The sequence below is a fragment of the Quercus robur genome, chromosome 2, assembly GCF_932294415.1.
Source record: "Quercus robur chromosome 2, dhQueRobu3.1, whole genome shotgun sequence".
Lineage (NCBI taxonomy): Eukaryota > Viridiplantae > Streptophyta > Magnoliopsida > Fagales > Fagaceae > Quercus > Quercus robur.
Window position 1 is genome coordinate 6,972,970 of NC_065535.1, and position 22,110 is coordinate 6,995,079.

At 34.3% G+C, this 22,110-nt stretch overlaps 2 protein-coding genes across 2 annotated transcripts; both read right to left on the reverse strand.

Annotated features, from left to right (window-relative positions):
- Window positions 1-5,154: 5,154 nt before the first annotated feature.
- On the reverse strand, window positions 5,155-10,203 carry LOC126712119 (ent-kaurene oxidase, chloroplastic-like). Its single transcript, XM_050411330.1, has 8 exons — window positions 9,920-10,203; window positions 9,596-9,756; window positions 6,955-7,116; window positions 6,718-6,858; window positions 6,357-6,611; window positions 6,106-6,267; window positions 5,705-5,899; window positions 5,155-5,620 (listed from the first exon to the last, which is right to left on the reverse strand). Exons 1-8 carry the CDS (start codon window positions 10,077-10,079, stop codon window positions 5,309-5,311), a joined length of 1,548 nt encoding a protein of 515 aa, XP_050267287.1. The 5' UTR covers window positions 10,080-10,203; the 3' UTR covers window positions 5,155-5,308.
- Window positions 10,204-17,275: 7,072 nt separating this feature from the next.
- LOC126694111 (pollen-specific leucine-rich repeat extensin-like protein 3) lies at window positions 17,276-19,597 on the reverse strand. The gene is made up of 2 exons (XM_050390177.1): window positions 17,738-19,597; window positions 17,276-17,683 (listed from the first exon to the last, which is right to left on the reverse strand). Exons 1-2 carry the CDS (start codon window positions 19,595-19,597, stop codon window positions 17,276-17,278), a joined length of 2,268 nt encoding a protein of 755 aa, XP_050246134.1.
- Between the last annotated feature and the right edge of the window lie 2,513 nt (window positions 19,598-22,110).

Consider the following 22,110-nt stretch of genomic DNA (forward strand, 5'->3'; position numbering starts at 1 on the left):
TATATATAAAATACATAATGAAAATAAAAATCAATTCACATAAGATTTAACTTTTGACAATTATATTTTAGTGAAAATTTAGGATATTCTTTTTGTAAGGTCACAATTTGGTTCCTAAACCCAAAAGGTAATAGGATTTAGGTCCAAAGAGCCCAATACAATGAATTTGTAGAGAGTGAGTTAGAAAACTAGGCTCTAATGAGTTGGGTAACAATTATCATGGATCCAGATGACAATAAAGTAAAGATAGACTGGTTTTATCTAAAAAAAATCGTCCTCGACACAATCTGAGGAGATCGGTTCTTGTATATATTTCTTGAATTTGATTATAAGCACAATTCTTGTTGCTACAATATTTTTCTCTTAATTCTTCGATCCCCTTACTTTAGGGCCTTCTTTCTATTTTATATTCTCTTCCTTCTTTCATCTCTACCCTTCACGTGTAGATTAGATTGCTGGTGTTGATCCTTGTCCCATCAGCACCTTCCTGAAGTCTTTAGGAGTAGCTGTAAGGCTGAAAATTATTGTTCAGGTATGATTACTTCTTTATTAATGCGGCCAGAGAGTTAGCTACAGAGTATTCAATGCGGTGGTAGCAGCTTTCTCTTAGATATTTCATAACTTTCCTCTGTCCCGTGCTTTCATGATGTATATCATTGTCATTAGAATCTCCCGGAATGTTACTTCTAGATGGTAATCTGCACCTTCGGACCCTACTTTGCTTAGCTGAGGAGGCATTCCTCTTCGGACTACCTTCTTAAACTCTTATGACCAACCCCCATTTCCTCATTCGCTAAGGTGGAATCCCATGACAGCATTTACCTGTCCTCGGACTACTAGATGTCCTTAGATTGGGCCCCCGACCCAATATATATATAAATATATACTATTGGACCTATCACCCCTACACTTTTTATTTTGATTGTAATTAGTTAAAGTTATTTGACTTATTTAATCGTGAATTATAATAGTTATATTATAGATCACTTACTAATTGGATATTTGATAATTTATTAAGTTTTATGTTACTAATAAATCAATTAATATATTTTTAATGTTTATTGAAAATTAAATTTAAAAAATCATTGATTTTGATCCGAACTGATCATGCGGACCGATAGCGAGTTTTATAATAATGACTCATTTGAATCCGGTTAATTTTAAATTGAACTTATAAATTACAATTCATAATGGACTAGGTTTGAACCGAAACCCTTTTGTTTTTTGGTTTTGTTTTGATTTTTCAAAATTTGAGAGGAGAACCCATGACCTATCCTGATTTGTTGCCATGTCTGACTGTAAAGTTGGCGTTTCCTAGAAGCTCATAATTTAATGTGGATGACAACAATTTCACTGGTTGATGACGAAACTAAAAACAAACAATGCATAACTCATCTCATAATTTAATGTAAATGACTACAATTTAATTAATTAAAGACTTAGACATAAAATAAACCATGCATTTTTTTTTCTGGTGTAAGCGGAGATTGTACCTAAATCTCTTATTTAACCATCAGAAACTTTATTAGCTAAGCTAACTGGAACTCACAAAATAAACAATGCATATTAAAGTTGCAACTTATTTTATTTTATTAAAAAAAAAAAGGATCAGGTTAGTGTATTCGTTAAATTTTTCCTTTTAAAAATGGTTTTATTAACAAGTACCTAAAATGTTTATGTTAAAGATTAATAAATGTTCAATTATGAGCTGTAATAATGCACATTTATCAAAGAAGAAAATAAACACTACCGCGCACTTTTGATATGGTGATCACTTCACAAGTATAAGTGTTTGTGGGATGTAAAAGGTAAGGGTCGAGGTTCAAGTTTTCAGGAAGGAATTTTACACACATATACACTTAGATTATGTCAGAGTAGAATTTTTATCTTGTATAAAAAAAGAAGAAAATAAACTTGTTAATGAATCATTAGCTTGCATGTATAAATTCATTATGGTTATATGTCCGTTTTTCAAGAAAAAATATTAGATTCATGTGAAAATGATCGACAATAAATTATGAGGAAAATGATATAGTAAAAGGTTAGCAAAAACCCTTTAGAAAAAACAAGCCGCAAGTTTGTAACTGTGGGTAGATGGCGACCAAGTTCAAACAATGCACATTGAAGGTATCAAGAAGAAGCGGTGGGTGTTGGATAAAGATTCAGAGAAAGTGTTAACTCTCTCGTGTTGCTAAAAGCCAAGAGAGAGAAAGAGAAAGAGAGTTGTCGTATTAGTTGGTAGGGAAAGAGAAACGAATATGCCCAGCTGAGTTAACGACAGTGCGTACGTAACCTTTGTAAATCTTATATATAGTATGTTGTTGTCTCTTCCTATTGTTGGTAAGCCTTTGCCGTCTGATTCACCAAAAACCCTTTGGCTTTTTTGCTTTGATGCTTTCTTTGTGGAATAGGGGTACGTGACAAAACAAATTAATATCATTATTGTTTACTTACTTCTGTGAATAAAACAACAATTGGTCTCTAAAGGAAATTACATATTTTTCATGAATTATTCACTCTTATTTGAAGACACAGCTACCTTTGGATGTAAAAAAAAGCATAGAAAACATTAGCAAGTGCCGCATATATGGAAGTTATGTAAATTTTTTATTTTTTTTTATTTTTTTTTTAATTTTAAGGGAAGTCATGTAATGTTAGTAAACCCCTTTGTGTACAAGGATCTTTAATGTGCAATGCTGGGTAAGGACAAAATTAGTTTGTTTAAATTTTTTTAAAGAGCCAAATTGTTTGTTTTGAGTAAAATTGGTTTATTGGACTTAATTTTTAAAAAAAAATTATTTTTGCTATTGGTAATTTTTATTGTTGGGCTAATTTTTCTGGGCTTGTATATTTTGTTTTAAGTTTTAGATCTATAAATTTTTTATAGCCTTTAAAAGGAGTAAAATGCTAAAGTTACAACCGTTTTTATAAATTGCTGACGTGGTTAGTGGTTATTATTATGTAAAAAAGTAATGTAAGTGACTGGCCCAAATGGGAACCAATAAGAATTTGCAACTTCAACGGTTTGTAAAAATTTTGTAGAAAAGTTTGTGATTATAACATTGCTCCCAAAAAAATTAGTGATATTGTTAAGGGGACAAAGTATAATTTTATAGAACAAAATTACTAAAATTATTATATATATATATATATATACTAATAATTTTTTTTAAAAAAAATTATGGGGGCCATTGCCCCTCTTGTCCAAGAGTGGCTCCGTCATTGTTTGTGTACTCTTTCACTCTCTTTCTCTTTGAGAAATGGTTTTCCAAAATCCCAAAGAAAATTCTAGTTCTCAAAATATCTATACCAAATCCAATTTGGTACAGAAAGGCAAGTAATCAAACATGTAGTTTGGTCAATTTTTTAGAAACGAGTGTTTAGTTCACACAGGAGTGCTACACCACTTTGTAACATTTACCCTTTTAGAAACAAAGAATGAGTTTATATATTATGTTTGACAACTTGGTGAGTCACCTGTGTCCATGGGGGATCGCAATTTATTTGGTGGCTATCAATACAATGTTCTTGCTGCCACACTGCGTGACATGTGACACACCCTTGGAGTTTTCGTTAATCAGATTGAGCCTTTCAACAAGATCCGATTCTCATAGAAACTTAAAAAAAAAAAAAAAAAAAAAAAAAAAAAAAGAACCTTCAACAAGATCCAAATGTGATTTATTTCTTTGCCTAATTATTTAAGAGATAAATTAGGGTCTAAGACAATTATATTCACTCTTTCTTGATTAAGTTTTTTCAAATTAAAATTCTTCTTTATTAAAATATTAAGATGATTATTTTTGATAATCTATATTAAGATGATTATAGTAGACAACAAGATAAAATACTTATCTTAAGTATTTTATCTTCTTGTCTCTTAAATAATTTAAGATAATTTTCCGTACCTTCATAATACCTTGGTCAAAGCACTATTTGTGCCTAGGAAAAAAAAAAAAAACCATTTTTCTCTTATTTGAATAATGATCTCATATAAATTTTTTTAAAGAGAATTTCAATCTATGGTGTTTGTTTTTTATGGTAGTTCTTTCTTATCAGACTAAAACACTAATAAGTTTTTGGTATAGGCGAGAATTGAACCCTAGATTTCTTATATAATCATCAGAGACTTTACCAGTTAAGCTAACTAGAACCCACATGATTTCATATAATGTGAATCTTAATGTTGGGGTGAATTATGAAATTTTCTACCTATGTGAAATTATAATTTTATTCTATAATGTTATAAGTTAAAAATATGAATTTTTATAATTGTAAAAATTAAATGGCGTGTCTATAGGCGAACAGCACCCATCCACACAGTTTTCCTACCTTTTTTAGCTCAAGCAAAAGGAGGATTTAACCAATCACCTTACATTGTTACACCCACAGTTTTCCATACTTACTTTTGCATCCGAACACACCCTAATAAACCCGTCTCATTATTTGAAAACCCGTCTAATAAACTATTTGTCTCATTGTTTTATTTCACTTTTTGCCTTTCATTCTGTACGATCACCAAATTAACCAATTGGTAAGTAAAGCATAAGTGATCATTCTATATGTCACCAAATTAACTAATTAGTAAGTAGAGTATAAAGTGGAATAAAAAAAAGTTTTTTTTTAAAAAAAAAAAAAATATGAAAAACATGAATATAGCATAGGGGTTCAAAAAGTGTTGGTGCAAACACAGTAATAATGTAAATGACATAAAGAGGATTTGAAAAATACTTCTGAATATTATTAATGTAAAGTGAAAATTTACACAACACTATTTGAACTGAAGCTGGAGTTATACAATTAATGGTGAAATAAGGAGTTAGGCACAATGAGCCTCATGAAATTATTACCCAAATTAATTTGATTAATTAGATCTATTATTCTGATGTAGTGAGTATTATAAGATTAATTGTTGGACATAAATCTGATGGACTGGAATAACACAATTAAAGGATGAGATAAGGAGTTTCTGAATAATAAAGTGAATATGAAAATTATTTCTGATATATCTAGCCTAAAATTTGAATCAATACATATCAACTCATTAATCATGTTAATTAAAAAAAATAAAATAGTTTCTTTCATTTTCAATATAAGATTAAACATTTTTACTAACTACTTATCTTCAATATTAACTCTCACATTTTTATATCTATATGATAAAATAAATCCATTTTAATTAATTAATATTAAAATGCTCATGCTCCAACAAAGAGTCTAGACTACAAGCACAACAAACAAATAGGCGCTGAGGGTTCAATCAACAGCAGTTCATTGGAATGAAACCAAAGGCAAGTGTGATTCTACGCTATTAATTTCTCAGCTTTAGAATTGCTTGCATGGGATGGAGCTTGTGAGAAGTGAGTCCAGCAGTATCCACGTTTTCCTCCTCTTTATCTTTCAGCCTCCACTCAAATTCCTGTACTAACCTACCAATTGTTGTGCATGCTATTAACGATGCCTGAAGTGAACCTGCACATACTCTCTTTCCACCTCCAAATGACATTGTCTTGTACAAATCCATTGGATCATATTTCTTATCAAGAAACCTCTCTGGCTTCCACTCTTCAGGCTTTTCCCATTGTTTCTTGTCCATGTTACACCCGTATATGTTTATAGCAATCTGTTCAACAATGTGCAAGTCAATCGAGTCATGAAATGAATAATTGCAACGTCAAAAGATAGATAAAATAAGAAAACTATGTACCTCACTTCCTGCAGGAATATAGTACCCTCCTAGTTGGGTATCTTCATGTGCGTGTCGCAGAGGTATTATTGGAGTTGGACTGTGCTTCCTCAGAGTTTCATGAAAAACAGCACCCAAGTATGGAAGCTTAGATAAGTGTTCCTCTGTCATCTTGTTAGTCCCACAAACATTTTGAATCTCCTTATAAAGAAGATCCTGTTGAATGAACAAGGAATAATCAGTATCATGTAGCACTAACTAACCAAACATTAGTCTCAAAATTAAATTTTGAGGTCGGTTGTGGATCCTTAACAGGTAATTCAGAGTTGGTCACATGTATTATTTTTTGACAATTGATTAATGTAGCACTACAACAATTGGCAAATTAAGTGATACACAATTGTGATCGAAATTATAAATACCTGCCGGTTTGGATCTTTAGCAAGTTCATACATGGCCCATTCTGTTGTAACCATAGTAGTATCTGATATCTCAATGATTGGCTCCCATACCAACACAGTAATTTGGTCATTCGTGAGTGTTTTTGCTTCAGATAACAAGTAAGTGAGGTAAGAACTTACTTCCTGTATCAAATCCTCGGAGAGTTACAACACTTAAATGTAAGAGAGACCTTTCATAAATAATTTTGCACTTCTAGACATAAATATATTACCTCTCCTGAAGCAATGCGCTTTTTCTGTGCCTTGATAAGGGCATTCATCACTGCTTGTCTTTCGAAAACCATTCTCTGAATTTTCATTTCATAGTTCTTATTTGGAATCCATTTAAGATATGGGAAGAAATCTCTCCAATCCACTTCAATTGCAGCCTCCATCAAGTCAGACACTAATACCTTAAATATCTCTCCCCTTGACAAAGTGCTCTCAAGCTCCTCCACATAAATAGATTCCACATCATGTCCTAGTGACTACAAGTTCCATGGTGCCCACCACCCCACCCAAAAAAAAATCTTAAGGTTACTATTACTAATAAGCACATAATCAATATTAGACCCAAAAAATAAAAAAACTCACTTGTTTCAATGCTAGTCCAAAAAGTTCATACTCAAATATTTTCTTGAAATTCACAGCTTGAAGAGGAGAGTTCTTTATATGAGCATGTAATTTGTTCGAAATATTTTCTATCATAGTGTCTCTGTGGCATCGATGTCGCTTCTGAATAGCAAATAGATATAATAATTAGACTTATATTTGGCAACATAAATAATATGAAGAACGTACATATGGGAGGATGGTATTGTATTAGCCAACCTGTGCATTCGTTCCCAGAACATCTGTAAGTATATATCTCTTTACCATCTTGTGAAATTCATCGTAATCGCTCGTGGCAACCATGCATTTATTACCGGAGAGATGCTTTATGGCGTTTGATAAATTTCTTGTTGAGATGGAGGAAAATCTGGTCACCATAGCCTGAAACAACCACAGAGAAATGAAATATTCCATGTATAATATAATACAGGCCCCATTATCTTATTATATCTAGTATTTGTACGAGCATGCATGTTGGATGATAAAACAAAGAAATTCTAGCAAAGGGAACATTTGGTAATAAATTCATGGCATCTAGACTCTTTAAGGCATTGATCCAATAAATTCGAGGATTCTAGAAAAACAGCAATAAGAAAAATTGAAATATTTTTGCTTGGTCATGAATTTTTATCAAGGACATTCCAATACTGCTGAAAAAAATAAAGAAATACACAAAAAATGTGGTTAATCTTAGTAAGTAAAGGGTGGGTGCCTAAAATATACAAGAAAACAGTCACGAGAAGACAATTTCTAGTAAACTGAAAGCAAACTGGTTTCTATCTTAATTTAAATGGCCAAATTCATATTATTTTTACTTAACTATTAGTAACTTTTTTTGTTTTAGTACTTAACTTTGAACGCAAAAGAACAATCTCCTCTTTATTTAGATTCTTGGATTAGATATATTAAGGGATTTTTTAATATTTTAAATTAAAGTTTGAGGTCATTTATGTTTCAAGATTTTCATTTAAGTTTCAAAATTTTCATTTTATCAAGCATGTTTTATAGCTTTCTTAGTATGTCTACTTGTTTTATAGCATCTTTTATCGCTGTGATGTTGTTGGCCTAGCCTTCTTGGGCTAGGATATGCCTAAATACATTGTTTGTGCTTAGATCTATGCGTTTATGGATTTTTTGTCATTTTTATTATTAGATCTACATGTTGGGATGTGGTGCCTAGTGTTTGGCTATGTCTTTATATCTCTTGCCTATGTCTTTTTCTTGTGCTCTGGCTATTGGGTAGGATTTGGATCTAGATCCAGTGGTCCAAGCCCATATCTATGAAGCTAGGCCTATAACAAAGGGTTTGTATTATTACCTTCATGCATGCCTGCTAGTGCGTTTGGCTTTTGCTTATTTCAATAGCTTTTTGCATAGTGTTTATAAAAAAATATATAGTTTTGGTAATTTTATGTTAAATGTGTGACAAAAAGCGAAAAGATAGTTTATATCCGTAAAGCTAAAAGTTAAATTATTTGCAAAAAAAGCTAAAAAAAAAGGCAAAAAAGCAAAATTTTTAAAGAAAAATCTGAAAGTGTACTTCACGTTTGATTCTGTTTTCATATTTGTTTTTTACGTTTTAAAATTTTCATTTCGGCCTCTTATATTTGATTTAGTTTTTTGTTTGGCCCTTTATGTATCAAAATTTTTATTTTGACAATTTATTTCATGAAAATGAAAATTTTGTAATGTAAAGAGCCAAATAGAAAGAAAAAAAAAAACAGAGAAGTTAAAATGAAAATTTTGAAACGTAAAAAAATTAGTATAAAAATAAAAATCAAACATAAAAAGCCAAAAATAAACCTCATTACATGTCCACATCATCCACTTTTTGCCTTTTTCTTAGTTGGCCTAAATTGGCATATATGTCACCCAAATTAAAGTGGCAAACAAAATAATACTAAAAAAAAAAAAAGGATGTTGGAACAACAAATCATAAAATGCAAAGTCAAAAAGCTAAGTCTAAAAACAAAGATAAAAGGAAAACATTACAACTATAATCAACGAAACAAAGTCTAAGAAAAGTTAATGAAATTGTGGTGCAAAGGGATGGTAATTTGCTTTCGACCCGTAGGAATCCACCCCACCCCCACCTTGCCTTGAATAGGGCGGGTTTTACTTGACCCGTGTTGGATTGGATTGTACACATGTAGTGGGTTTGGGGTGAGGACCCAAGCTTCCTCCCCCAAATCATACCCTACCTTGGTATATTAAAATAAAATAATATATATAGCTCAATAATTTAGGGATGAGAAAAAAAAAAATGCAAAACCCACATATGCTTTTTTTTTTATTAAAAAAATTATTTATTTAATTTTTTGTTTAATGACACTCAAACCTTTAAAAATATTTTGGGACAAAAAAATATCTAAGATTAGGATTTGATCTTGAGCCACTATTAATAGATCTCACTAATTAAATTTATGATAAAATTTACTATTCATATAAAAAGTAACAAATATGACATTATTCTACTGTTGGAATATATTGTATTATTTTTTGGTCGTGACTTGAGAGAGCTTATTTAAACCACAACTTATTCAAGGAAGATAGCATTATTGACTATTTTATTTGATTTAAAGAAATCCAGTTTATCGAAGAAAATAAAATATTCAAACCACATCCTAATGTATCTGACTCGGCCCACCAAATCCCTACGGTTAAGACTTAAGTGGTGTCTGTCCTTGTCAATAATCTCAAATCTCAATAATACCAGTGCCATTGCAGTGGAGTGCACTAGTGCAGTACTAGTGATCGATTGGTTACTTGAAAAAGTTTTGTAAAGTGGCACAGTACTGTACTGGTGCTAGCTAGTCCCCTCTATTCAAGGCTTAAGAAGAAGAAGAAGAAGAGTACGTACCTCTTTGGCAATATTGGCTGAATTGAGAACAACTACAGTGGAAGCACCAGTTCTGATGGAGTAGATTGGTCCATATATTTCAGCCCACCTTAGAAAAGTTTTGTGAGGTTTCTTCTCCTTCATTTGCAGCAAATTTCCTATCACTGGCAACCCTGGAACCACTGCATGCACCACCCAAAGTCCCAAAGCCTCATTAATCAATTTCCAAAACATGATCCAAACTACTTAGTGCATGATGCAAAAAATTCAACTAGCCCATATCAAAATTCCAAATGAAAAAACCAATATAACCCAAAAGGGAATTAAGACACCAGAAAAAAGTACCTGGTACCGGAGGGAGTTTGGAATTTCCATTCTTCTGTGTAGAACGAAATCTTTGTATGAAGAAGGAGAAGAAAATAAACAAAGACAGACCACCAAGAGCAACAGAGGTGGCAAAGTGAGTAGCTTGGAATTCTTGAAGGAAATGTGTTATGCTGGCCATTGATTTTGGCAAGTTAGATAGAGAAAAGGACCAAGGAGACCTTGTTTATTAGACACCTTTATGAACTCCCATATTATATTAGAGCTATTTTTTTTATTAAAAACAAAACTAGTATTGGATTTTCAAAATTCATGATTTGAAACGTTGCATCTGCTAAATGCAGTAGTAGTCACACACGTTATATCATCTGCTTCATGCATTGGCGGAGCGTGTTGCTACCTGAGGGGCCAATGTTTCAATTTGTCTTCGTTTGTTTCTAGGAAATTTTGTCTTTTCTTTTATAACATCCGTTATTTTAGAAAAGCTATTCAAAAATTTGATTTGTCCCCCCTAAAACAATTTGAACTAATCTATTTACCCTCCGTAAAAAGGAATGAAAACATAAACTATCAATCAACTACCTTTCTTAAGAGAGAGTTTATGGAGACAAATTTTGTGCCACAACCATGACAATATTGCAACCATTAATGATGAAAAAATTGTAAATTTATGTGAAAGTAATGATTCACCGATCATACATATCATCAAGTTAATTATAACAAAAATCGTGACAATGAAATGTGTGGTGGTAGAAGAATTGTTTGAGGTAAAAAAAAAAGAAGTCTAGGTAATCTCCTAAAAAAGAAATAAATAAAGATTTTAACCAATCTATCTTTTATTAACATTTCCTTTTGTCATTATATATTCGTTGGAGTTTTGAAAGATGAAATATGATATATATAAAAGTTGATAGTTTTATATATATACACATACTTACCAGTTGTAATTTACTCTAGTTTTAGAAAATTAAGATTTATAATTTTTTTATACACTTACAATATCTGTTTTGAGTTTATCTTTACCAATTTATTAATACCATAATTCTTTCATCCAGAACAAAAAATTATGACTTCTCCAATAGCTCTAGAATGACTGCCTTTACGATCTAGTCAAAACACTAATGGAAAGGAATAACTATAGTTATATATTATACATGTGAGGTTAAATTATAAATTTTACACAACATCTTAATTCCAAATTAATTTTGTGGGGGGTAAAAGACCCGGAGGCCTATGCGAATGTCTACATTTGGATCAAGGGCCCAGCCCAAGGAAAGATCCCTCCTTGGCCATGAGGAGAATCCTCCTCAACATGGATATAGCCGAGGATAAAGGAGACAACCTGCCACTGGTAGTGACACTCTATATCGTACCACGGAACAGGAAAAATATTATAGCAAAAAAGGACAACGGAGAAAAGGGTGGTGTCTAGGGAAAAAGCTATCATTATTGTGTTCATGACCTTGTGCCTGACATGGCCATACTTCCCTGTCCTTACAACCACTCCCAACAACTGGAGGGGAGGGCGGATGGGACAAGCACCTACCCTAGAGACCCCATTCAGGAGGAAGAAATCTACTATAAAAATGGAGTAAAGAGAGACAGAAAGGGGGGGGGGGGGGGGGAACTCTCCAACACAGGAGAGGGACCAGAAAAGGCTCCCAGAATCGTGCCGAGGACCAATTCTCCTAGATGAACTCAGTCCATCTCATCCTGATTGAGTAAAACACCATGATAACTTTCGTTCATACACCGAAGCCTAGCTCTTTGGCCCACTCTTTACAAATTCATTGTACCGGGCTCGCTGGTCTAAGATCCCACGCATCTTGAGTCGGACCAAAAAAATCGGACCCTAAAAATTTGTAGGGTGTCTTAAAAAAAAACTAATTTGTAAGATGTATTTCATCATCAATAATTAATATTAGAAGAGAAAAGTATACAAAATCACTTATATTTTCTCAATAAAACATGGAATTCTCTTGGAATTTTGAGTATAATATATACTTATCTCCTAGTGGTATTGTTTTAGGTGTAAATCACACTTAACCTATTAGATTTTTTAGTATAACACAAACATAAAAATTAGAGTTGAATTCTCACATAAAATGAAATTACATGGGGGGTTTTGTGTTACACTCAAAAACCCCATAAGAGGTTAAGTGTTACACAATGAACAGTTTGCACAAAAAACAATAGCCATAAAGAAGTTAAGTATTATGCTCAAAACTTGAAGAGAGATTCGTGTTTTAGGGGAAAATCATAAGGGTGTTTTGTGTATTTTTCCCATATTAAAATTAACAAATTAACACATTAATTAAAATAGATATTACAAACTAATGATAATTGATTTGTTAATTTTGACGATGCATGAGATGGACATAACATGTTAATTTTACATTAATATATTAATTATTAGATTAATAGATTTGACAAAATTGGACCCGGATTTGTCAACACAGTCAAGCTTGAAGAAAAAAAGTGGATATGGCTAGATAAATTTCTAACCCAAGGAAAATTGGTCAACTAGAAATCCAAACCTGGAAAAATGGATTAATTATGGGATTCACCCGCTGACTTAAGTAGTTAAAACACAATTTTGCCATAAATTTACAACCAAAAAAAAAAAAAAATCAATTAGCAAAAACCCCATTTTTGTGAATTTTTAGGGTTGTCTTGTCATTTTAATCGTTGTTGGTAAATTTTTTTTTTTTGAAAGAATAGTTAAATATTATTTAACTTGAATGGTAGTAGATTGTGTTAATCTTGTGATAATCGACCTACTAATTTAGGGGGGATTTTTTGTATATGGTTGTTAATATTGTATTGTGTGCAAAACACACAAAAATTATACAATTGAAACCTACCTTTTTAGTGTTACCATTTTTATTTTATTTTTTAGAGTTTCAAGTTATAGCGTCCGCTCCTGATAATAGTTCTTATCATCAGATCAAGACACCATTCATTTTTTGGAGTAGATGAGGATTAAACTTCAAATCTCTTATTCAAACATGAGAAACTTTACCAGTTGAACTAATTGGAACCTACTAATATCACCAATTTGGTTGTTGATAATATAAATACATTTCTAACAAAATATGTCAATTAGAAATGTATTAATGCTATTAGATTTAGGTTAGTTTGAACTTGGATTAATTTGACCAAGTTTTGATGCTATTAGATTCTCAAAAAAGAAGAAGTTTTGATTCTATTAATTAATCAATTAATCAATTTTTACTGGTTTTTTTTTTATGGAAATTTTTACTGTTTTTCTTTAACCCATATATATATATATATACACACATATATTACTGTTTACAAGAGAAGACCTGTAATTGCTTGACCTCATGCCAACCCCTCACGGGTCTAAAAATAATAACCCATTTAAATTTGGATAATTTTGACCTATTTTTGACCCCTATTGGATAAGGTTGAGCTAACCTAGCTAAGACCTATTGAAGTAGACATTTAAAGAATCTCATAATTAATTTAATGTGGATGACTACGACAATCTTACTAGTAGAAGTTTTTTTTTTTTTTTTTTTTTTTTTTTTTTTTTTGCTGAATAACTAATAGAAGTTAAAAACCAAGGGAAATGCTGAAGTATTCTTGGAGACAGAAAAATAGTGTTTATTTTTCTCATATTTATGGTGAGCTTTATCATGAATTTAATAAGTGAACTTCATGAATGTGAAAAGAGAAAATACTACTCTTTGTACTTTGAGAGTACCTAAAATTTACTCGAAAATTCAAAATAAACAAGTAAAGAAAAGAAAAATTACTAAAGTATTACAAACTGACGTGACAATATATATATATATAATTGATAGATTTCAATTACCTAATAAATAGCTCCATATAGTAAAAGTTGTATTATCCGTCTTTGTACTCAACAATTAATGCATGTTGAAATGGTCCCGATTGAGACCAAGAACAAACAATGCATGCATATTGAAAGTATAAAAAAACTGGTGTGGGATAAAGATTGAGAAAGACGTACTCGTGTTGATCAAAGAAGGCAAAGAGAGAGCCATTTGTTGTATGAGATGGTGAGGAGACATCGAATATGTCCAGTTGAGTACTCATATATGGGTCCTCTCCCTTCTTATTGTTGCTAAACACTTGGTGTCTAATTAAATCACCGATTCCCTATGGGTTTTGCATTGATGCATGCTTTATAGTAATCTCTCTCCCTCTCTAAGAAATGGTTAAGGAAGAATGTATACTTCTCAAAATCTAAACCACAAATTAATCCAAGTTGGTACAAAAAGGCAAGTAATCAGACATGAAGAACTTGTGTCAATTTCTAAAGGGGACAAAAATAAATAAATAATATTCTGTTTGAGGACTTGGTGAGCTACCAGTGTCCATGGGTGATCGCACTATAGGTGGCTACAAGATCCAATTTTGTTGATAAATCCAGGCAAGTTCCCACCAAAAATAGTAACTACAACCAAATATATGGTACTATATTGCAAGATCAAAGCTATCCAAATAGAAAGCCTGGTCAGCTGCTACCACAATGGTAGAATTCATAATGGCAAAGTGAGAATTAATGATGCAAGAGCTTGTAACACCACGGTTAGTGTTGATCGACATGATACGACTCAACTCACGCCCATGATTTGTTTGTTAAGCCATGATTAAGACCAAGACAATCAAAGAGGGGACAACTTCACACTTTTTATTTATTTTTAATTTTTATTTTTATGTACAACTTAATAGACACTAACATCTTCTAGTGTTTCCAATGAAAACGTCTATGATTCAATTGAATTATAAGAATAAAAAAATTAAGATTATATATAATTTAATTAATATTTAAATATAAGAAAAATGTTTAATGAAAATTATTGTCATAAACTTCAAATTGTACCGAGCTGACCTTGCGCTCAACCATAGTTATATAGAATATTGATGCAACTTAAGTCCAATTTATTATATAGAATATTAAAATTTGGGTTATTAAAAAAGTTGTACATAATTTTTTTTTTTTTTTTAAATGAAGTTTAAAAAATTTGTACTTCTACTAAAAAAAGGATGTGTTATGAAAAGGTGAGATTTGAAAAAAATATGTTACTAAATGATCAAAATTTGTTGGGGCAGAAAAATGTGTATAGAGATCTCATTTGCTTGTGGGGCATACACTTTCAGAGGTTGGATGAATTGATTGTAAAGAGGGTTGAAGACTGAAACTTCTGCTCACTATGCAAGATTAAAGACCTTAATTTAGCAATACACTATTATAGAAACTCTAAGATTTTCTTTCAGGATTATATTTGTAGCCCACCTCAACCATAATCTCGTGAGAATAGAAAGACGGCTATGCAAACAAGAGAAAAACCTTTAGAGAGTTTTATTTTGCATTCTTACCTTTTTCATTGATCATCCTTGTGAGGTTTCTTATTCCAAAACACAAATATTATCATTTGTGTCGTTGGATTGGTGTTTGAAACCATAAAGATTAAGACAAATCTTCAAGAAGTCTTGGGAGTGATTGATACTTGAGAGGTGAATTTTACATAGCTTTTTTGTTATTATATTTAGTGTAAACTTTTTGTAGCATCCATCAACTAATGATTTTGTAGAGTTCCAACTAACTTTATTTTCTTTAGGCCAAACTTTTAATTTTATCTACATATACTTTTTTTAAAAAGGGGCAAAATGCAAAAATATCCTTGGGGTTTAGGTTAGTTGCAAACTAACTAGTCTCTTGAGATTTCAAATTTTCTTTTAATTTCATGAGATTTTCATATTCGTGAAATTGACCACAGTGTTAAATTTTTTCCACTTGAGTGATGACTGGTCGCATCTTGCATGTGACCACTTTTATCATAAAATTTTCAAAATTTTAAATAAAAATTATTCTTCAACAATAAAATAATTTGAAAAAATAAAGTTGAATAAAAACATATATAAAATTTGTTAAAAAAGACATTGAAATTATGTTGCATTAAGATGAAAAACATCATTTTTTTTTTTTTGAGAAACTGAAAAACATCATATATATATATATATATATATATAACCAATCTCTTGCAAATGGGATGAGCTTATATATGGTCCAGCTATTTAATCGGCAGAGAATTGTAGTTGCTTCCAGGATTGTAGGTATTGCAAAGGTCTCCAGAAGCCTCTACTTGGGGAAGAGTTTTCCAAAGCTTTGCAGGGCTGTCATTATTTGGTCGTTGCAATGCAAGTTGCCACGCCAGAATAAGGAAAACTAAGTTTAGAGACTTGAGAGATCATACCCAACTCTCTTTGAATGAATCCTATGGCGATTTTTACGGTGTTTTGCAGGCATCTCTCATTCTCTCTAGAGAAATGGCTACTACTGCTTTAATCGACCTCTCAAGATATGACGTTTGCATCTTAAAGCAACATTAATTCAATATTTTTTTTAAATTCTGATTTTATATACGTTTTATTAAATTCAATTTATAAATGAATATTTTATAATGAACAGGTGGAATTTTAATATAAGAATCAATTTCACAAATATAAATATGATAAGAAAAATTGAAATCCTAGAAGCTTGCAGCATGGCCCAAACCCCATTATAGTCTCTTTACATTTTGACCAAAAAAATAAAAAGCTACCATACATATTATAGTTAAATAAATAAAACTCACAGCCAGAACTTAGTCCAAACTTGGTTCGGCTCTAATTAAATTACCCTTCAAATATGTTGTATGTGGGTTAACAGTCAACAACGAAGATGTCTTCATTTTTTTTATTTTTTGAGAAATAGTTTCAATTTATGGTATCTGTTCTTATTCGACGACAATAAATTTTATCAGTTGAGTTAACTGGCGTTCACAATATCTTCTAATTTCTAAACAATTTTATCATATCATATAATAATTATGTAGAAAACATTCAGTATGATTGGAATTTTTCAACACTAATTATAGTTTAAGGCCAAAATTAATAGAAATAGCACCCCCACCTCTTTAAATTTACATAGTACATATGGTCATATGTAATTCACAATTCAAATTTTGCATGCTTGCACGTACGGATGTGGACATCTTAATTTTCTTTATTAGCAAGAGAGGTTGGGAGATATTCAGGAAAAAAAAAAACCGCCAAACCAATAGCTACATTCACACTTCAAGCAAAAAATAAATTTAGAGAACAAATACAGAGCAGTAATTACAAACGATATTCTCTCTGGTTATCAGATTTACATTTGGCCGACGGTGTCATTTATGGAGGCAATTGAAACACATCACAACTTCATTCATATCAAATTTCAAGCTATTAACTAACAAAAGTGGGGGTATAATGTGAGACTGTTAAAACTAGTAAAGAGAGTCTCTTCTTTTTTTGGAATTTAAAAAAAAAAAAAATGAAGCAAGGAGATTAATGTTGTGCTAGCTATTTATTGTAGCCTTGGTATAGAGGTGGAGGTGGTGAACTGTATTCAAAGCCGGTCGTTGGGGGAAGAGCCAACTCTGGTGGTGGGGGTGAGAAAACTGGTGGTGGCGGTGAGTGTGCTGGGGGAGGTGGTGAGTGAACTGGGGGTGGTGGTGATTTTACTGGTGGCGACGGTGAATGGACTGGGGGCGGGGGGGAATGTACTGGTGGTGGTGGTGAGTGAACTAGGGGTGGTGGTGAATGTACTGGTGGAGGAGAATGGACTGGAGGTGGTGGGGAATGTACTGGTGGCGGAGGAGAGTGGACTGGAGGTGGAGGGGAATGAACTAGTGGTGGAGGAGAGTGGACTGGTGGTGGTGATTTCACAGGTGGGGGTGGTGAGGGAGATGGGGGAGGTGGAGGTCGTTCCTTGATAATGGGTGAATTATCATAAGGATCAGGAGATGGTGCAGGAGACGAAACTTGTGGTGGTGGAGGTGGAGAGTGAACTGGTGGTGGAGGTGAGTATACTGGAGGTGGAGGTGGAGGTGGAGGTGGAGAGTGAACTAGAGGTGGAGGGGAATATACCGGTGGTGGAGGTGAGTGAGCTGGTGATGGTGGTGGTGGTGGGGAATGTACTGGCGGTGGAGGAGAGTGGACTGGTGGTGGTGATTTCACAGGTGGGGGTGGTGAGGGAGATGGGGGAGGTGGAGGTCGTTCCCTGATAATGGGTGAATTATCATAAGGATCAGGAGATGGTGCAGGAGACGAAGCTTGTGATGGTGGAGGTGGAGAGTGAACTGGTGGTGGAGGTGAGTATACTGGAGGTGGAGGTGGTGGTGGAGAGTGAACTGGAGGTGGAGGGGAATATACCGGTGGTGGAGGTGAGTGAGCTGGTGGTTGTGGTGGTGGTGGGGAATGTACTGGCGGCGGTGGTGGTGGTGGTGGTGGGGAATGTACTGGTGGTGGTGGGGAGTGAACAGGAGGGGGAGGAGAATAGACGGGTGGCGGCGGTGGAGAATGGACTGGTGGTGGTGGTGGTGGTGGGGAGTGAATAGGAGGGGGAGGAGAATAGACTGGTGGCGGTGGTGGAGAATGGACTGGTGGTGGTGGTGATGCTTTGGGAGGAGATGGTTTTGGTGTAGAAGGTGGTGATGAGGCTCCACACTTGGCCTTGCTGCAATTAACCGGTCGGTTCACCACAGAAGCACAAACTTTCGATGACTTTTGTTTTGGCCTATCTGGTAAGCAATTGCTTGTATCATCATAAGCAATGTCCTTACTGGATTGAGGCTCACATTCTGGGGCCTCACCATTGAAGTAATTGTAGGAGAATGTGAAGTTCACCAATTTAGGCAATCGGCAAATGCTCTCGGACACAAACCCTGTCAACATGTTGCCCGAAATGTCCAACTCTTCAACCTCGGAAAGCTCTTCGAATGTCTTTGGTAAGATTCCACTGAATTTGTTGGAACCAATGTCCAACACCGACACATTTCCAAGCAATCCAATATCAGCAGGCAAACATCCTGAAAAATCATTGTTCAAGAATATAATCTCGTTCAATGTGCTAGCCATTTTTCCAATACTACTTGGAATGCAGCCCTTGAAATGATTATTGGCGACTACAATAACTGAGGCAGGAGAGTTTCCGAAATTATCAGGAATTGTGGATGTGAACCGATTATTGTTCAAGAATAGAGCATCAAATTCCTTGTCGAAGAGCCCATGAGGCAACTCTCCCTCAAAGTCATTGTACCTAACATCAAGGTACTTTAAATTTGGAATTGAAAGAACAACCTTAGGGAATGGACCTACAAACCGGTTGTTGCTGATATCAAGCTCGTGGAGAAGCGTAAGTCTATTGAAACTCTCAGGAACAATCCCACAAAACCTGTTGGAATTGATGTGGAACAAAGCAATTTCTGTCAATAAACCCAACTCCGCCGGAAGGTACCCAGCAATATCAGCTTGGTTCATATCGATGCCAGCCACAACAGTTTCTTTTGGTTCATCAAGAGACGTAGCACAAAATACACCATTGTAATCACAAACATTGGGACCAACCCAATTCCCTGTGGTGTTCAAAGGGTCTGAGTAGATTGCATTTTTCCATGCATGGAGTGCAATGTAGGCACGTCTAAGCCTAGAATTAGGAAATGTACAATTCAAATCAACATGAAACTCATAGTCATCAGGTAAATCACCACCGTGAGGATGCAAACTTAAGAGTTGGCGACGAGCAATGATATTGACTTCTTTATTGGATAGCGCTGAAGAGAATGATGAGAATAGAAGGAAGGAGAGCACTAAGCAGCAGCAGCAGCAGCCTAAGGCCTGCATTGTATAGAGGTTTTGAAGAGCGTCGCCACCTTGGAGAGACCCAAGGCTGCTAATAGAATCGTTTGGGTGGAGACGGTGAATGAAAATAGGGTGTTATATTGAGGGAAATAACCAGATTGTATGGAAGATATATGAGAGGGTGTGCAAGAATTTTCTGTGCCGTTTTGGCCAAGAAAAGAAATTGGTTTTCCTCAAGCACCACAGATTTGATGGGTTTGTTATAACTTTTTTTGGTATATTTTATTTGGAAAATGTCTCTAATTATGGGTGTTTTGGAAGCTTGGGTTTTAGCACTATAAGCTAATTTTGGATTTAAGTTTGTTAGATGACAGATTAGCAATGACCAAGTCTTCCTCAAAAAACCAAAAGAGACTTGCTTAGCCCAATGGCTTAGTGTTTTTACAAGGTAAGAGCTAGCTGGTGAGAGTCTTAAGAGATTAGACCGCGTTAAAGAGTCTTAAGACACGTCACGTGAAGCCTATATTTGAATTTCTTCATCAGAATTAGAAGAGTTGTAATTGAGCTTTGAGCATTAGATTGTAAATTAATATGCTGTATAATTTGATAAAAAGAAGCCTGTATTCACATCCTAATTTTTCATTTTTGGGTCTTAATAGTTAATAGTTAAAGAGTAGAAACATACATTTTGTAGCAATTCTTCTTTCTTCTCAAGTTCAGTTTTAAAGTGCTCTTTGTTTACCCTTGTTTTGAAATATATTTTGTTTATTTTGTTAGATATATCTTTTTAAACTTCGCCTTCTTATTTATATTTAACTCTTACCCCCATGTATTTTGTAAATAAAATTAGCAAACACATAACTATTAAGTTAAGGGTTGTTAAATTTTTGAGAAGATTAAGGGTTGTTAAGTTGGGATAAGGATCCTCATGAATTAGATTTTATTAAGGGCATGTTTGGTAGACTGTAATAGGTATGTAATGTAATAGTTATTCCTATCATTTAACTATTCTTTAGTTATGTTTTTATTACAAGGAATAGTCATTCCTTATAAATAATTATTCTTTAAAATGAGGAATAACTATTCCTCTTTAAGAATGTTGTATTTTTTTTTTTTTAGAATAAAAAAAAGGGGGTATTAGCTATTTCTTACTAAGTGCAATAATTTCAAAACTTAATATATTTCCAAATAAACAAAATTTCTATATACATCTAACAATTATCAAAATAAAAAATCATAAAAAATAATATATATATATATATATATATGTAGGGACACGATTATTTAACGGCCCAGGAATGACATTGGGCTCGTACATAAAAGATCCCTCACAATATGATTTGTAGAGAGTGGGCTTAAAAGGCTCGCCTTTGATCACAAGGCGATGGTCCGGTCCTGATTTTAAGGGGGCTCATGTAAAAAAGGGGTTCGGTTTGCACATCCAGGCCCTACAGCGTCGTAGCCTGAGGGGTTGGACTCCTCGGACTTAGTCCGAGGAGCATCAAGTTCTTCCCCCCCCCCCCCTCTTTTTCTCTAGGCTTTTGTTTCCTTTTATACTCGCATTCCTTCCTCTCTTTAGGGTCCACGTGTAAGCTTTACCTTCGGGGAAGAGGACTTGTCTTATCAGCCCATACCTCCAGTGGTTGGGAGTAGACGTAAAGGTTGAATAGCATGGTCAAGAATAGGGGTCTGTCAGGCACAGAGTTCTCTACCACAGTATTGGCAGTCTTTTCACTCATCCTATCCGTGCATTAAACTCATCCTTGACAATAGGTCTCCTCAGATCAGGCCCTGGGCCTTGATATAGAGCGGGCCTGGGCTATGAATTTTCTGGCCCACAATAGCCCCTCAAAATCCTGCTGCCCGACTTTTAGTTGGGGAGGAGGGTTTTGGTGACTTTGGGCCCACATCACGGCTCGTTCAAATTCCGCACTCCATTCATACTTGTGTTTTTACATTCACATGGGAGACGTGCCAAGTCAAGAGTCATTCCTTCGTTCGCGAGTACTCTGAAGTTTCAACAATCGAAGCGCGCCTTCCCGAGGATCGTGAGATCCTACGGTTGTGGATGGTGTGGGAAATTGAGCCAAAGCTGCCTTGTCTGCAGCGCGTCTTGGGAATCTGCTCAAATTAAATTAAATGACTCCTCCTTACCCTTTATATAAGTAGGACAGGTGGTTGCTCTCCTGGCATATAAACCCTTCCGCTCTTTTCAGAATCATAACCCTTTGTCCATACCCAGTTCCCTCCTCCGGTGTCATCCTCCCTTTGCGCCGTATGTTTAAGGCTTGGGTGGAGATGGAGGAACTTCACCCGCCACAGAGGCACCGGACCCTTCCAAGACGCAAAGTGATGTGGCCTGGGCAGGGGAGGCACAGATTTAAGGTGTCTTCCCGCTTAGACATGGTGGGGACGGTACCCTCCCCTTTTTTAGTCAAAATCCGAAGCAGGTTCTGGTCACGCCAGATTTTTGGTGTGTCAGAAGAAAGATTTTCCGCCATCAGCGCCGTCTGCCTTGTCGCAGGCAAATTTTGGTGTAGGCTCCTCAACTTCCG

Excerpts from the sequence above, each read along its gene's own strand:
- LOC126712119 (XM_050411330.1), bottom strand. The coding sequence starts at position 10,079 with ATGGCCAGCATAACACATTTCCTTCAAGAATTCCAAGCTACTCACTTT. Across the intron at positions 9,757-9,919 it reads CAAACTCCCTCCGGTACCAG|TGGTTCCAGGGTTGCCAGTG; the intron begins GTACTTTTTTCT and ends TGGTGCATGCAG. Across the intron at positions 5,621-5,704 it reads ATATTCCTGCAGGAAGTGAG|ATTGCTATAAACATATACGG; the intron begins GTACATAGTTTT and ends ATTGTTGAACAG.
- LOC126694111 (XM_050390177.1), bottom strand. The coding sequence starts at position 19,597 with ATGCAGGCCTTAGGCTGCTGCTGCTGCTGCTTAGTGCTCTCCTTCCTT. Across the intron at positions 17,684-17,737 it reads CTCCACCTCCACCACCACAA|GAACGACCTCCACCTCCCCC; the intron begins GTTTCGTCTCCT and ends CCCATTATCAAG.